Source organism: Eleginops maclovinus, chromosome 9, assembly GCF_036324505.1.
Source record: "Eleginops maclovinus isolate JMC-PN-2008 ecotype Puerto Natales chromosome 9, JC_Emac_rtc_rv5, whole genome shotgun sequence".
NCBI classification, from domain to species: domain Eukaryota; kingdom Metazoa; phylum Chordata; class Actinopteri; order Perciformes; family Eleginopidae; genus Eleginops; species Eleginops maclovinus.
In genome coordinates this window covers 1,580,871-1,598,908 of record NC_086357.1, presented here as the reverse complement: position 1 = coordinate 1,598,908, position 18,038 = coordinate 1,580,871, and the positions used below count along the sequence as shown (strand labels likewise).

Sequence of the window (18,038 nt, the reverse complement as noted above, 5' to 3'; positions counted from 1 at the left end):
CAGTCACGTGGTTTATGTCAACCCGGATAGTTCCAAACAAACGCTGCGCTGTCATGTTATTCTATGGGACAGACAGCAGCGATTGCGTATTTGAATGGTAAATATTAAAGAAAACACACACATAACCACTTTTTCAGCTGTTATTGCATTATTGCATATTTATTAATGTCAGTTTTGCATTTGGAGAGGCAGGGTGACAAGGGAAAGCTGTGTATTATTTAGCTTAGTGTTCATGTAAGCATGGGTCGCACTACTGGCTTTAGTAGTTCTAACTTAACTTTTCCTGTCAATATCATTCATCTGATGACAGACTTCTCATGATTTGCATTTTAACGTAACTGGGCTGTTTTATTGATTCGTGATTTTGCTTATAAATTCCGATTCAACCATTAGCCTAACATCGTGGTAGCGCTAAGAGGTTTGCGGTGGTCCGTTCAGCATTCACCTAGCTCAGTTCTTCTGATGAAAGTGACCACCCCCAGGACCACAACACGAACATGATCATGTTAAGACTAAAAATATAATTTTAACATTAAGCTATACACATATTAGAAAAATTCAATGAAATATTCAATGAAATGTTAATCACAAACACCACCTTATTTCTAGTGCTAGCAGTTAATCTTATATCATACACAAAGCCAACTAACGATGGCTGACACGGTCAGGTTCAGCAGATGAAAGCCAAACCCCCCCCCCCCCCCCCCCCCCGATAATCAATCCAAATCCTGCTTGTTAGTTACCCACATAATTAATACAAAAGTCACTAACGATTCATTACCGAACTCATACCTTCACAGTAGGGATGCACCGAAAATTCGGCCACCGAAAATTTTCGGCCGAAAATGGCCCAAAAGTGCATTTTCTGTTTTCGGCCGAAACACTTTTGTCACCGAAACAACAAGGCCGAAACAGAACGTTGTGATGATGACGCAAGCAAAAAACCGCGAACAGCACTCGGGCCAACATGTCTGCGGTGTGGACGCAATTCACTGTGTCTGAAAAAGAACAACGAATTTCTAGAGGGGGTATATCTGCAAAGAGTTTTTCCACGTCGGGTTTAATTCATCATCTTAAATCAAAACATCCCGATCGCTATTCTGAATTTGAGAAAAACGCGGCACAGAAAAGGAAAGCCATTCCGAGCACACCGACTCCGTCTGTGGCAGACGTTTTTGAAAAGGCCAAAAAGTTTCCCAGTGATGGTGCCAAGGCTAAGGGCATTACACAAAAAATGATGGAATTCATTGCCTTAGATGATCAGCCGTTCTCTGTTGTAGAGGACGTGGGATTTCGTAGGCTGATAGAGCACATTGAGCCCCGTTATGCCATACCGAGCAGACGACATTTCTCAGACGTATGTTTACCTGAGCTGTTCAATGTTGTTGCAACTCACGTCCATGAGCTTATGGCATCTGATATTTCAGCAATCAGTTTCACGACCGATATATGGAGCTCAGACGTCAGCATCACGAGTATGCTCAGTCTAACTGCACAGTGGATCGACACAGATTTCAAGCTGCAAAAGATTCTGCTTAATTCACAAGAGTTTCGATGCACTTGACTTAAATGCACTTTGTTTTTTTATGAGAGAACATATTTAATTTTACAATATTTCAGCAGGCCAGTCAGTTTACAGGCCTGTACATTATTATTTCATGTAGGCTACACATGTGTGGTCAAGTTAAACATTTCATTTTATTTTATATTGTGCATAATGTCAGTTCTAAATAAATATTTTCATAATTTCGTGATTTATTTATTCTTTGAATTGCAACTGTGTTGCCTCTCCAGGCATTTAATATTATTACATTTATTTCTTAAATAATTACTTTACAGTTTAAATTAGCTAATGTAAAAATTAATATTATTTTGTTGTTTTAGTTTTTGCGACGACGTCACTTCCGGTTTAGTCACTTCCGGTTCAGTCTCTTCCGGCGATCTTCCTGTTGAACTTAGCTGGGTAGAAAGAATGGCCGACATGTGCATCGGAACATAATCAATCAGCATCCACTTGGAGGAATCAGAGTGGCAATGCCGTGAGTTGTTTGATTGTTAAAGGACATGTTGAAGATGTTATATTATGATGGATTTAGTTCGAAAAACTGTTTGATGTGTTGTATACAAGCTAAAAAGTGATGCAATTGTCAATCAGAATGCCTCATTTCAGTATTGGACAGTTTCTGTTGTTATTTATAACTATGCATAATGTGATGTTAGTCATAAGGTTGTCATAAATAGACACAATATTTTTGTATTATTGTATTTGCAGTTTTCACCGTCTGTTGATGAAGAAGTGAAAGTAAAAGGTCAAGCTTACTACGACTTTGTCTCATTGGCTACGGTTTAACTCAGTGTTTAGTCAGAGTTTCGACACACTGCACGAGAACACTACAGTGAAAAGGCAGCATTGGATGTTTTGAAGTGGTCGCGATGGCAACAAGCAACAGGTCGGCTGTCGGCAGTGCTAGGAGCAGCAAAACATCAGCATCATCAGTAAGGGCAGCCCATGCTCGGGCTGAAGCAGAAGCAGCAAAGGTGAGAGCTTCATATGCCAGCCAGGAGGCTAAGCTAAAATTGGAAAAGGCTGCTAGAGAAGCAGAAAGAGCTACTAGAGACGCTCAAAATAAATTGGAAACTATAAGGTTAGACACAGAGTTGGAAGTGCTAACCCTTCATAGAGAAGCTGACGCAGCCATAGTGACAGCTCGAGTGTTGGAAGACGCAGAGGCGATGCAGTCTGTTATCGAAGACGGGAAATCTGAATCCGAAAAGGGGAAAATCGAACGCACCAGTGAATACGTTCTATCCCAGATCAGCCTTAAAAATCGTTCTCCTTCCTCACCCTTACCCGTTGCTCCCTCACTCAAAGCAAGGTCACATGACAGCTTCATATCATGGCATCCACCTGTGGAAGACGATTCACAATTACAACCTGTCAGCAGGGAAAATGCAGACATCAAGCAACCGTCTCCACCAGAATTATTTGACCCAACTAAAACTGAAACAAAGGCTAAGGTTAGTAGAGCCAACCCCACCATGAATGCTCATGCTCCGTTAGGGCTGACCTCAAATAATCGATTAATCGTTGGTCGACCAAAAAAAATACTTGTCGACCAAATTCCATTGGTCGATTGGTCGCAGGGGAAAAAAGCCGCGTCTCGTCAAAGGGCTTCCGGGACTTTTAATTTGAAGGGCGTGACAAGAAAGACGTTAAACGGTTTTGATTTGTTTGACAAGGACAGCATCGACTTATTTGGCTATCATGTCTGGAAGGAGCTCTAAGATATGGGAGCATTTCGAAAAGGATAGAGATGACCCAAAGAGGGTTATATGCCAAATTTGCAGAAAAACATTTGCCTATCATTCGTCCACGACGAACATGATTTACCACCTCAAGAATGTAAGTAGCTTAGCCTACTAGCCTAGCTATCCTATGCGATGAAGTTAATGCAATTAGGCCTATTATAAATATATATAAATTATAAATAATACATTGAATTAATAAATAATGAATTAAGTACATTTAGTTTTGTCGCTAGTATTGGTAAGGCTAAATTATCCAGCTCACTGGTTAACTTATTATTTAAATCTCTACAGGCGCATCCACTTTATTGCAATCTAGCCCCCTCCACCTCCACGTCATCCTCATCATCCTCCTCATCCTCCTCATCATTAACGCAGCAGAAGCTCACAATGAAAGCCCCTCTGTCTGAAAAAAGGAAGAGAGACATAACTGACAAAATAGCTGACTTCATAGCGCTGGACATGCGACCTGTGAATATCGTCAGTGGTGAGGGATTTAAAGATCTAATTAATTGCCTCGAGCCCGGATACAGCCTGCCAAAACGTGAAACAGTGATGCACGCGATTACAAACAAATACAGCACAATAAAACAAACACTCCAGGGCAAGATCGATAACTGCAAAGCACTCAGCTTCACAACAGATGCATGGACATCTAACCAGATGGAAAGTTACATGACGGTCACAGCGCATTTTATTTCGGATAACTGGCAACTGCATTCATTCGTGCTGGAAACGAAAGAGTTGGGAGTGAGCCACACAGCTGTCAACATAGCAGAGCGACTCAGCGAAGTCATGGCAGACTTTAAAATCCCCGCGGAAAAAAGGGTCGCTCTTGTACATGACAATGCCGCGAACATGGTGCTGTGCGCCCATCAGTTAGCGCGTAACCCGTCCTGGGGTAACGTCCAAGGAGTTCGTTGCGCAGGGCACACTTTGCAGCTGTGCATCAATGCGGCTCTTAAAAAAGATCCCATTTGCCGTGTCATAGCAGCTGCCAGACGTCTTGTTGGACATTTTAAGAAAAGTGCCAAGGCTACAGCGGCTCTCACTGAAAAACAAACACAACAGAACGTGGTTGAACACAAACTCATCCAGGATGTCTCCACGAGATGGAACTCCACTCACTGCATGTTGGAGCGCCTTCTGGAACAGAGGTGGCCGGTCACCGCTGTACTTTCCGACCCCGTTAGCGTTACCACACACAGATCTGACCGCGATTTGGATCTCACCACGGTCCAATGGAGGATAACAGAAGACATAGTGTCGGTGTTGAAGCCGATGGTCACACTTACAGAGTTGCTTTCACAAGATCTTAATGCATCTCTCTCTGCCACGCTGCCCATGCTCATAAACATGAAAAGACGTCACCTGTTGCTGCGCGAGGATGACAGCGCGGCCGTGACAGCACTGAAGAAAACACTTGGTGAGGAAATTGACAAGAGGTGGGAGCTAAACAAGGAGCTGCAGTCCAGCATTTACATCAAAGCTGCTGTCTTGGACCCACGCTTTAAAAGCTTATCGTTTATGGAGGAAGAGAAACGCAACCAGGCATACACTACGGTGTTGGATTTAGCTGAGAGTCTATCTCCAGCAGAAGAGCCTGCCCAGACACAGCACGCCAGTGGGGACGACAACGAACCCGGGCCTGTACCACAGAAGAAAACAAAAAAGAATGAAAAGCAGGACGAAATATCCATGCTGATGGGTACAGATGAGGAGCTGCAGACAGAAGAACAGAACAATGAAATGAAATGGTACTTGGAGGATAAAACAAAAGTTGAGTCGGGACCGCTAGCATGGTGGCAAAAAAACGAGGAGCGTTACCCGAAGCTGGCCAGAGCAGCCATGCGTATTCACTCCATCCCATCCACGTCCACACCATCGGAGCGCATCTTCTCTAAGGCCGGCTTCATTGTTAGCAAGACGCGGAGTTCACTTCTCCCTGACAATGTGGACAAATTGGTCTTCCTTTCTCACAATTTGAGAAAACTCAGAGCCGAGGACAAATCACTGTGAGCTTCAGGTTTTTTATGCAAGTCTACCTCGTTGGTCTGTTAATCTGCACTGTCTGTTTCAAATTAGGCCTATTTATTAGTTTAGGGCTATTCATGTTTGCCTATTTTACAGCAATCATATTTTTTTTCGTTATGTACATTTCCAAAAGAAACGAAAATAATAATATGTTTTTTTTTAAAATTAGTTTAAGGCTGTATTATTATTTTTGGTTTTGTTGAATTGTTGCATCATCATTCAGTACGTGTGTGGCGCCTGTTTAAAATAAATAATCAGAATGTTCAAACTCCGTCTGTCTTTCTGCGAACGTCGGGTTTTTTTCTCACTCTCCGACTGAGAGAAGAACTTGTGTAGGCTATAGGCCTAGTGTTTAGATGAACCAGGAAACATTTTGTTAGTAGTCACACAAGGTTACTCCCGGCGTTAGTGGTAAATGTGAATAGATGCGGTAGCCGGGCATTAAAGGTAAAACTTCACAGATGTGTATCCCGGTCAAAATTGTAAAAAAAAAAAAAAAAAAAAAAAAAAAAATTGGGGGGGGGGGGGGGGGGGGGGCGATTAGTCGATTAGTCGGAGTAAATGACGACCACTGGTCGACCAACAAAATCCTTGGTCGGGGACAGCCCTATGCTCCGTCGTATACTCCACGACATTTCCCTCAAACTGGCACACCCACGTCCAATTTAGGGGAGCCTTTGGCACAGTATTTGGTACGAAGAGACCTTGTGACTTCAGGGCTGTACCAGTTTGATGACAAGCCCGAGAATTATCGTGCATGGTACTCCTCCTTCTCAAGTGCAGCCAACGAAGTCAACCTAACAGCAACCCAACAGTTGGACCTCATGACCAAATGGCTTGGAAAAGAATCTAGTGAACAGGTTAAACGCATGCGATCGGTGCATGTCAACAACCCCAATCTGGCTCTAGACAAAGCATGGGAACGGTTGCGTGAATCTTATGCTGCCCCCGAAGTCATCGAAAAGTCAATGTTCCAGCGCCTGGACAACTTTCCTAAGATTTCAGCCAAGGATCACTTGAAGTTACGTGAGCTTGGGGATCTACTTGCAGAGATCCAAGGTGCTAAAGAAGATGGATATCTGACCGGCTTGTCCTATCTGGACTAGTGTTGTCACGATACCAAAATTATTGTTTCGATACCGATACCAAGTCAAGAATTGCGATTCCGATACTTTTTCGATACTTTTCCTGAAAAGGGAGAAACACTCTCAAATATCATTGATGTGCTTTATTTTAAAACTGGGGCAACATTCTTATCATAACACACTAATAAATGAACATATGAACAGCAGATATATTAAACATTTGAACAAAATATGAAATATCAAAATATAAAAAATAAATTAGAGCAATGACACTCAAGGTAAAAAAATAAATAAATTTAGCAGCATTATCTCAGTCATAAGAAACACAAGCGTTACCAGTAATAAACATAAATAACAAATTAAAGCAATGGCATTCAATTTAAAAAAACAAATAAAATGTAGCTGCATTATCTCTTATACTCACAACTGAGTTTAAAAAAACAAATAAAATTTAGCTGCATCATCTCTTATACTCACAACTGAGTTTAAAAAAACAAATACAATTTAGCTGCAGCATCTCTTATACTCAAAACTGAGTCTCTTAAGAGCATTAGCCCTAGAATGGCCAGCAGATATTCATTTCTTACACTTATTTAAGTTCTTGGCCAAGAACACTAGCATGTCTAAATGTTCTTCAGTCAGCCTGGAACGTCTTGGGCTACAGATATTTCCAGATGTGCTGAAGACTCGCTCTGAAGCACAACTTGATGCTGCAATGCAAAGATAGTTCTTTGCAAAGTGTGCCAGGATGGGCAGTTGTGCCTCATGTTGACTCCACCAGGCCAGGGGATCCTCTGCAGGGCTGATTTCTCTCAATTGTTTGTATTCAAGAAACTCAACATTTAGTCGTCTATCTGTGGGTGTTGCAGGTGTGGGAGAATGGTGCCTCGTTTCAGAATTATCTGCCCCTTTCTTCTCTGTGGTTATGGTGCAGAGCAAACTTTTTAAGTCTCTCTTATTCCTCTTTGGTGCAGCACCTGTTCCTCTAGGGTCCACTGGACTGTGGGATGGAAGCTGAACGGCCTCAGATTTAAGGAGCAGCTCCCTCTTGATATCCTCCTCCATTGTTACAAAAGTATCTTTAAATCTCGGATCAAGGAACGTAGAGGTGTTTAGGGTCATCTGCAGGTTGTGGTCATCGTACCTTTTCTCAAAATCTCCTCTAATTTTGTTCTTCATTTCTATGGCCAAGGGGCGGTCGCCTTCCTCTTCTATTAGGCAGGCTTTGATTTTCCACATCAGTGGCAGGACTGATGATATGGTGGTTTCTTTCTCTCCACTCAGGGCATCAGTGAAGTCACTGAGTGGAGCCAAGACATCCCTCACTATTTCTATAGTGGTCATGTCTGTGTCTCTGGGCATCAGGTGCCACTTCTTCCGGTCCTCAGCCAGAACCGCAGAGACAGCTTGCTGCTGCTCACAAAATCGTTCCACCATGTCATAGGTGGAACCCCATCGGGTGGGCTCATCATGGATTAATGTATGTTGTGGCAGTTTTAAAGACTTTTGTTTGTCTTTGAACAGTCTAGACATCTTGTTTGATCTGGAGAAGCCTGACACAGTCTTACGGAGCCTGGACAGACAGCTTGCCACACGATCAATATCTATGGCTTTGTTCACTGCCAAATGCAGATTGTGCCCGAAACAGGGTATCCAGGTGTATTCACTGAAAGCTTTGCGGTTGTTTGACGCATTATCTGTTGTCATTCCAGCCATATTGGCCATGTCTAGCCCCCAGGAATCTGTGATAATTTGCTCCAGGGTTTCCTTTAGAGTGTCGGCTGTGTGATCAGAATACAATGCAGAGCACCCTAAACACCAGGACTGCATCTCCCAGGACTGTGTAATGAACTGGAGTGTTACTGCCATGTAAGTGTCCACAGTTCTGCTGGTCCAGAGATCAGTGGTGCAGGAGAAAAATGTATTCGGTGTGTGACTAAGTTGGGCACTGATTATCGCTCTTGTTTCATTGTACATCTTGGGAATTTCATTGTACATGAAAAAATTCCTGGATGGGACGTCATACCTTTTGTCGAGATTTTGCATAAGGTTTCTAAACCCAGCTTTTTCCACTATATAAACTGGCACTTGATCCAGACAGATGAATTCTGCTACTGCCCTGTTAAGCCGTTTTACCTCCTTGGACTCCCTGGGGTACTTGTTGTGCTGCTCAAACATAGCTTGGAGGGTTGGCTGCTGGGTTGGCTGCTGCCTTTGAGGAGTTGCTCTTCCAGAGCCCATAGCTGCAGACCGCTGTAGCAGAAGAAAATGGAAATATTTAAAATATGATGGTGATAAATGTGTCATAACGGAGGACCTAAATAGTTTATGTGTGATAGTAACAATAACTTGTGACTAACTTAACATCTCTATGCAGTGGTAGTGATAATTGCTAACATTCACTTAACCATAACATTACCATTATTCATAGGATATAATGAGTTAACCTAATGTTGTTTAAACTGTGACATGGATTAATATAGGCGTTTCCTGTACTTCAATGTCTGATTTCTTTGATGGTTAACTTTATATTTGAGTCCATAATTTCTTACAAGGCAAAGGTTTCATATAGGCCTACACCTCCTTTGCGTACAGCAGGTTCATGCTCTTTAAATGCTGTAACCCAATACAGGCTAAATAAATCACTGACAAACATGCACATGCTGTGATTTTTATCATATAGGCTAATAAAGGCTATAGATCATTTTAGCTGATGTTTTGTATGCTTTATTTTAGCAGCTTGCGAATTATTTACGTCATCTATGAAAGTTGCGTTTTCAAAGAAAGATGCTGAACTAGCGTTAGGCAGGCTATTGTGGTTAGCCATGAGGATAATGCCCATAGTTAGCCTGCTATTTCTGTAGATAGCCTGGTCAAACTACGGTGGTGCAAAACAGTGACTTGTCACAAAATAAACTATAGCCTTCTCATTTGACTTGTTTTAAGGGCATGAAGTTCATGAACGTGATGATACATGTTATATTTCACATACTAACCTGTCGGTCTTTAAACTCCTTGTGCAACTCGGCGTGCTTGTCGGCCAAGTGTTTCGCCAGGTTCGAGGTGTTGGCTCCCTTAGTTTGCAATTGTTTGTAGCACTTACGACAAACAGGTCTCGACATATCGGTAGCTTTGCCCTCACTGTCAGCAAGGTAGGCAAAGTACCTCCATATCTCACTCCTCGCGTCATCTTTATCAACCAGCCGTGGACCGGCGGCCACAGTATCACTCGCACATGCAGCCATCTCTCTGTAGTGTTTGTTAAATGACAGCAGCAGTGCAGCCTCTTGCTGCGTGCGTGAGGAGAAAAAACACGGACGTCCATAGGGAGGCACTCGAGCGTGCGTTGCACACACCAACATGAAATATGTCTCTTACAAATATGGAACACGGACATTCTAGAAGTATCGATACTAATAAATTTAGGAATCGTGACATTTTTAATTTCCAAGAATCGCGGTGCTTTTGAAGTATCGGTACATCGTGCAACACTAATCTGGACACCTCTCGCGGGATAGGACCAATCGTGGACAAACTCCCTTACGGGCTTCAGGAGAAGTGGGTGTCCGCAGGGTCACGGTACAAAGAAGGAAGCGACGGGCGTTTCCCCCCCTTCGAGTATTTTTGCAACTTTGTTAGCTACGAGGCAAAAAAGCGTAGCGACCCTAGCTTCATTCATCAAGGCAGCACCACAACACCCACCAAACCTGACAAACCATTTTCACGGAACTTTAACACCAACAAACCCATCTCAGTGCACAAAACGGATCTTTCCACAACCAACGACCCTTACAAGAACTGCCCGTTACATAACAAACCCCATCCCCTTAAAAGGTGTAGAACATTCAGGAATAAACTCCTCGATGATAGAAAGGCCTTCCTCAGAGAGAAAGGAATATGTTTTAAGTGTTGCGCCTCCATCTCTCACCTTGCCAAAGACTGCAGGTTCTCTGTGAAGTGCTTTGAATGCAACAGCACCAGTCATGATACAGCCATGCACCCTGGCCCACCTCCTCAAACCGTCAAGGCTCCTTCACCGTCACGAGAGTACGGCGGGGAGGGAGAAGACGATCCCGACATTGCTGTCGTTGGAGCAAGCTGCACAGAAGTTTGCAGTCCAGGCCAGTGGAGCCGCTCATGCTCAAAGATGTGTCTCGCAAAGCTTTACCCCAAGGGTTCAAAGGACATGGCCATCAAAGCCTATGTGATCCTGGATGACCAGAGCAATCGCTCATTAGCAAGACCAGAGTTCTTCAAGCTGTTCAGTGTGAAGAGCAAACCATTCCCGTACCATCTCAGAACTTGCTCCGGCATCATAGAAACATCCGGCAAGAGGGCAGAAGGATTCGAAATCGAGTCACTGGATGGCACAGTGCTCATTTCTCTCCCACCACTCATTGAGTGTCATGAGATCCCGAATAATCGGTCTGAGATTCCAACACCGAACGCTGTTCTTCATCAGCCTCATCTCCATCACATTGCCGAGCACATCCCTGAACTGGACCCAGAGGCAGAAATACTACTGCTGCTCGGAAGAGATGTCCTTAGGGCACACAAGGTAAGGCAGCAGGTCAACGGACCGCATAATGCCCCCTTTGCCCAACGTCTGGATTTAGGTTGGGTAGTGATAGGAGAAGTGTGCTTGGGTAATGTACATAAACCAACAGTCAACACGTTCAAGACAAACGTGCTAGACAGCGGTCGCCACTCAATCTTTCAACCCTGTACAAGCTTCATGCATGTCAAGGAGACGCCCCGTAGCCTTAACAGGTCTGGTACAGCACCAGAGAGTATGCTAGGACAGACAGTGTTCAACCGTACTGAGAACGACAACAAACCTGCTCCATCAGTGGAAGACACCATCTTCATGAAGATAATGGACACAAACGTCTACAGAGACGAAGCTAACAGTTGGGTCGCCCCACTGCCCTTCAGAGAACTACGCCAGCCTTTACCAAATAACAAAGGGCAGGCAGTCAATCGGTTCGCATCCTTGCAACGAACCTTGAAAAGAAAACCAGAAATGGAAGAACAGTACGTGACATTCATGAAGAAGATATTTGCAAATGGACATGCAGAGGAAGCACCATCGCTGACAGAAGGGGAGGAGTGCTGGTATCTCCCAACGTTTGGGGTTTATCACCCACAGAAACCCAATCAGATCAGGGTTGTCTTTGATTCCAGTGCCCAGTACTCCGGCGTCTCCCTCAATGACGTGCTCCTCACTGGACCCGATCTCAACAACTCCCTCCTTGGAGTGCTTTTACGCTTCCGGAAAGAGAGGGTTGCAATTCTTGCAGACATCCAACAGATGTTTCATTGTTTCTTAGTGCACGAAAACCATCGCAACTTCCTCCGGTTTTTGTGGTATAAGGACAGTGATGTGAACAAGGAAGTTGTTGAGTACCGGATGAAGGTCCACGTCTTTGGCAACTCACCATCTCCTGCTGTTGCAACTTATGGGCTACGAAGAGCCATAAGAGAGGGCTCACGAGAGCATGGAGCCGATCCTGTCGCGTTTGTAGAAAGACACTTCTACGTGGATGATGGCCTAATATCCCTACCATCTGAAGCCAAAGCCATCGACCTCCTCCAGCGAACACAGGCCTCTCTCGCAGAATCAAACCTGCACTTGCACAAGTTCGTATCAAACAGTCCAGAAGTCACAGAGGCTTTTCCACTGGAAGATTGTGCTCCAGTCGTCAAAGACCTGGATTTAAGTGGAGAAACTGCACCCACACAACGGAGCTTAGGTCTACTGTGGGAGATCACGTCTGACACGTTCACCTACTCTGCATCAACCGTGGATAAACCATTCACTCGACGTGGAGTCCTATCCACAGTCAACAGTATTTTTGATCCCCTGGGTCTACTGGCACCTGTCACGATCCAGGGAAGAGCCCTCCTTAGAGAGCTTACCTCTGAACTATCTGACGGGGGTTCCACCTCCCCCCGGAGACTTTTCCGACAAAGACCTGTACACAAAACAATGGAGGCAAGTCCAGGCCCTTGCAAACCAGTTCTGGACCCGCTGGAGTCGAGAATACCTACCTTCGTTGCAGCACAGACAGAAGTGGACAGTGCCCCGAAGAAACCTTCAGGTTGGAGATCTGGTTCTGCTCAGGGACAAGCAGGCCGCTCGCAACTATTGGCCTATGGCCAGAGTCAATGCCACTTTCCCTGGGAAAGATGGACATGTAAGGAAGGTCGAAGTGAAAACAACTGACCAAGGCAAGGTCAAAACCTTTCTCCGGCCGACTGCAGAAATTGTTCTGCTCCTTCCTAAAGACTGATAGACAGACTATATTTAAGATCTGTACAAGTTCTAAGTGACCTCACATAGGTCAGGCGGGGAGTGTGTTGCCTCTCCAGGCATTTAATATTATTACATTTATTTCTTAAATAATTACTTTACAGTTTAAATTAGCTAATGTAAAAATTAATATTATTTTGTTGTTTTAGTTTTTGCGACGACGTCACTTCCGGTTTAGTCACTTCCGGTTCAGTCTCTTCCGGCGATCTTCCTGTTGAACTTAGCTGGGTAGAAAGAATGGCCGACATGTGCATCGGAACATAATCAATCAGCATCCACTTGGAGGCATCAGAGTGGCAATGCCGTGAGTTGTTTGATTGTTAAAGGACATGTTGAAGATGTTATATTATGATGGATTTAGTTCGAAAAACTGTTTGATGTGTTGTATACAAGCTAAAAAGTGATGCAATTGTCAATCAGAATGCCTCATTTCAGTATTGGACAGTTTCTGTTGTTATTTATAACTATGCATAATGTGATGTTAGTCATAAGGTTGTCATAAATAGACACAATATTTTTGTATTATTGTATTTGCAGTTTTCACCGTCTGTTGATGAAGAAGTGAAAGTAAAAGGTCAAGCTTACTACGACTTTGTCTCATTGGCTACGGTTTAACTCAGTGTTTAGTCAGAGTTTCGACACACTGCACGAGAACACTACAGCAACGCCTTGATTTTTAGTAAGGTTAGCACACAGTCATAGCCATAAATGCAATGGTACTAATAATTGGAATAATAATTTATTTCGGTGTTTCGGTTTTCGGCCTTGGTTTCCTCATTTTCGGTTTTCGGTTTCGGCCAAGAATTTTCATTTCGGTGCATCCCTACTTCACAGCTGGCGAAGTCGGGCTAGCTAACTAGCAGGCAATGCTTGCAAATTCGCCTTATTCACCTGGCGGCCATTTTGAAACTCGAACGAGGCTGAGGGGTACACAAACCCGGAAGTTTGACTCCGACGCATACGATCTATGGAAGATTCAGCAGCACCAGCAATGGAAACTCCAGTGTGGACCACCAACCTTTCTTGTTTGCCAGAATTAACAATTCAAAATGTGGAGCAGTGGGCCAGTACCGACTGCAACATCCCCCGGGCGGTGTTAATTAAAGGATACAGTAACTGGATCAAAGGTTTTATCCACGACATTGAAGGTAAGAATGGACGCTAATTTACCTCAGTTTCTGCTAGCGTGTAGCAGCTAGGGGTAGTAAGCTTAGCTGTGATATGGAGTTGTTGACTGTACTATGTTTGATTTTATTTAAAACTTAACATGTATTTAATCGACACACCATGACTATCATCGAGATCCGTGGAAACATTACTGAAAATCATCAACAGAGAAATACTGTCACTACACAGTTAATACATGCATTACAAACTTGTAACTTAATTCATCTAAATACTACCTTGCAGTTCTAACAACACTCCTCCTCTCTGGTCTGGCAGAACTCCATGCAAACACAGTTGGCACAGCTCCCGGTTTTAACTTGGTGATGCCAGTCTTGCTTTTCACAAGGCAGTCTTGGAGGAAATGCTCCGAACACACTTTTGTGTATGTGTTTATCTGCATCAGTTAATAAAATGTAATCATACAAACATTTTAACATGTATAATTTCATTGATCAGACTCAATGTGACTCCTACATCCTCATCCTAGCTAGGAAAACTGATGTGATGTGTTTCCTAGGTTAGCTTGTGACTAGAAGCTAATACAAACAATACACTCAGAATATGCTTATACTAGTGAATTTGTGGTGGTAGATTTTAATAACATACTACTAATGGACTAGACTGTATATTTCAACAACCTGGCTCTCTGCCTTAATCTATCTACTAAAACTTGCGAGTTCAAGCTAGCAGTAGCCTGGCTAGCTGCTAGCGATACAAGCTAGTTATGGAGACGGCTCAGCCTCACAGCAGCAGACATATAAAACTCAATAAAACTTACCTTAAAATTACGACCAAGATCCCTTCTGATTTTTACTATCCATTGCCGACGTAGTCCATGATCGATGGGGAAACGGTGAAAAGTTTGTCCTCGGTTAGATTTTTTCATTTTTGATGATGTGCATTGGGGAACACAGCAGTGAGGCGCCATTGAAATCGCGTTGTGAGAACTCCCGGAAGTGGTAAGTGTACCCCTCAGGCTCGGTGGAACGTTCGAGGTGAATAAGGCGAATTGAGGTAGTTACGGGCCATGATTGGGGCGCAAGCTAAAATCTTTCCTAGGGCGGCACATTTGGTCAGGGCCGGGCCTGGTTGTATATATAATACATATAATGTCTCTGTTCTAGTGGTAAACACTGAGAAGTGTTTCAGAGATAATGCTGGATGTGGTTTGGAACATTATATGGCGTTTAATCACGGCAGCATTTAGCTGAGTTTCTCCGTTATAAACTTCTCTCTTCAGAGGCGAGATCATGACGCTCCAAAGGGGCGTGGCCAGCAGCAGCTACAAAGGGGCGTGGCCAGCAGCAGCTCCAAGGGGGCGTGGCCAGCAGCAGCTAGTTCATTTAAAGCTACAGTCACAGAATCAGCACTTCAGGAACAGGGCTGAGATAGAGGGGGATGAGGCATGCTACAAAGGGGGATCTGTTTGGTATTTTGAGGAAAACGTTGTAGACTGTAAATCAAATCCTGAACATTGGAGCTAGTCTCATCACCAACAGAATATCTCGTTTCACTTGACTTTACATGTTAAACCTGCTTGGACTCACAACAGAAAATGTTCCGCTGACTGTGACCAAACACACTTTTTGATGATGGGAGCCTGTCAAATGATAAGTTAGTTTATTGTATTGCCTAAAGTGAAGTTCATTTCTATATTTTCATATGTGTTTAGCAGATCACTAGAAGTTGATGCAGCCTTTAAATGCCAATATTCCCCTGTGAACATAGAGTTTTAATTGAAATATTATTGCCTTAAATGTACCCCTGAAGCTCTAGTGATTGCATTCTATAGATGCCATACATTTTCCTCCATCTGCCTTTACTTGTCGAAGCTGAGTGCTACTTTTCTCAGCTCGGAAAGGCTGCAATAATAAATCTCCATTTGCTGGATGCCTCTTTTCAGCTGGGACACATTTAGCACCTGGGGGTCTGACTATGATATACCATTATTTTAGTCTGGTTCATGCTCAGACAGATCACCTTTCAGACATTTCGTCCTGCCACTGATGTCAGCACATGTAAGACAAGAGCCCCCACCAAAGTGAAGGATGTTAGGAGTTCTGTGGGTGAAAGGTTATGATGACGTGACTCCAGGCAGAGTCAAGTAAGAAAAGCTTCACAGGGAGAATGATTCCTTGGGGTGCTCAAGTGTATGAAAACAAAGACAATTTCAATCCTGGGTACGTGTACGCATTCCACACACATCTGGAGTTCTGCAGGAATAACGGTTGTTGTGAGGACTGTTGCCGTTATCTCCATGCTTTCACCACTTTGACTCCCAGCAACTGTGAAGGTTTCCACTGCATTAGACACATTTCATCCAGCACAGATCCCATTGGACTTGATATAATGAAAGGCTGTTGTCTGTCACGTGAATTCAGCTTCATTCTTGACGTGCCGCCTTCTGATTTGCTCTGCTTGAAATTTCTTGCACTTTCAAAGTAACTATTTGTAATATAATGTGAGTAAATTAATGTATCTGGCAGCAATAAAGGAACAATTGGTTGCAAATCATCCGTCTCTTTTTAGAAGCTTTGGAGCACATTTTGCCCTAAAGGTCTGAGCAAAATACTTGGAAAATAACTGTGGGGCTTTATGTTTGGCCTTAATTTCCATCGAAATTCCAAAACTTCCTGCCTGCAGCACTTATGGAATGTGCCTCCACCCCTTAACTTTTCCATATAAATCAGGGCATCGGCCCCTGATTTTGAAGCTTTTACTGAGATGAAGCAACCCTTTTCAGATAGCAGGCCACTTTTTAAAGGCCCTGTCAAATGCAACATTACGTGTCTGATAGGTCAAAGGTATGAGGCCAAAGGGGTTGTGCTTTGGGTGTTGACTGTGGTCGAGCAACAGCCAGAGTCCCACACCCGTTTTAATGGATTACCTTAATCCACTTTTCCTCCCAAGAGATGAAGCATTTATAGGACCTTGTTTCGGTTTGATAGCCTCTACTGTATTCCTTCCTCCTTATAAGCAGCATCAGTTGACTCAAATACTACTTCATATACCTAACAGTGGAAGTTTCTCTGTCTGCTGGATGTGTTATTAGGCGACACAGTGACATGTCAATGCTGTGTTCACAGATGTTTTAATGCACGTAGTCAAAAAAATGTATACTGCTTTTTGGGTGACACCAGTCTTTTTTAATGCAGGCACAACTATGGTAGTAGACCTGATACTTGCACCAGAGGCATTTACTATGAACTTGATTCCCAAAGACCTGATAGGCTTCCTAACTTAGTTAAATTAGTCAAAAGTATGAAGTGGTAGCCATGATAAGAGCTGTATGAATTCTGTAATTACTAAGGTAATGTGCTTCAATGCTTTAATTCTATCTCTATAGGGTATTCACAGCGAGATAAGGAAAAACCTAGAAGAGAAATGTCAAGAATTTGTTAAAGTTTTGGATCAGCTCATGCATGTTTTTGGGTGATTTTAAAATCCATAGCCTACGGGTGAATTTCTTTTTAGCTTACATTACTTTTTTTGAAAAGTAGCTGCAGTGCCTGTGCTCTGTTAAGTAATACCCACCAAAGGGTTATTAAATAGCCTAGAAGGGCCCTTGTGGTTGTCTCTTTCTTAGTCCTTGTGAATTTTCCTTTACATGTTTCATTGACCTTATGACCATCATGGTCAGGGAGTAATTATTAGGAAAAGACACACTGAAAAAAAATCAAATGTTGATGTTAATTACATGTATTATGTGAACACATATTACATAACTTTATTAGGTTAGTTTCACGCAAAACTATTACGTTTACATAAAAAAATATTAGGTTCAATAAAACAGTATGTTTCAGCTAACCTAATACAGTAATGTGAAATGTGTTGACATATACATTTAATTAAAGTCAACAGTTCAGTTTTTTCAGTGTATTGGCACAATGGTGTCCCTAAACACTCAAAAACAGTCCTGATAACAAGTTCTGAACACTCATTTGCTTCACACGATATACCTTATCCCTAAGCCGGTCATTTGAAGCTCATCTCAACCTATGCATGTCTCTGTTTCAGCATTTAGGCATATAAACACATATGAAGCACCAGGTCGTCCATGAGTACTGGTTGTATTTGTGCCATGTTTATAGTCTCGTATTGCCAGTGGTTCCCAATGAATCAACTGAGCTTGA

The 18,038-nt window shown here is 43.1% G+C and overlaps 1 protein-coding gene across 1 annotated transcript; it reads right to left on the bottom strand.

The window, feature by feature from the left end:
- Nucleotides 1–6,553: 6,553 nt before the first annotated feature.
- LOC134869816 (E3 SUMO-protein ligase ZBED1-like) lies at nt 6,554–9,923 on the bottom strand. Its single transcript, XM_063891732.1, has 2 exons — nt 9,422–9,923; nt 6,554–8,678 (listed from the first exon to the last, which is right to left on the bottom strand). The coding sequence occupies exons 1-2, from the start codon at nt 9,785–9,787 to the stop codon at nt 7,002–7,004; spliced, it is 2,043 nt and encodes a 680-aa protein (XP_063747802.1). The 5' UTR covers nt 9,788–9,923; the 3' UTR covers nt 6,554–7,001.
- Between the last annotated feature and the right edge of the window lie 8,115 nt (nt 9,924–18,038).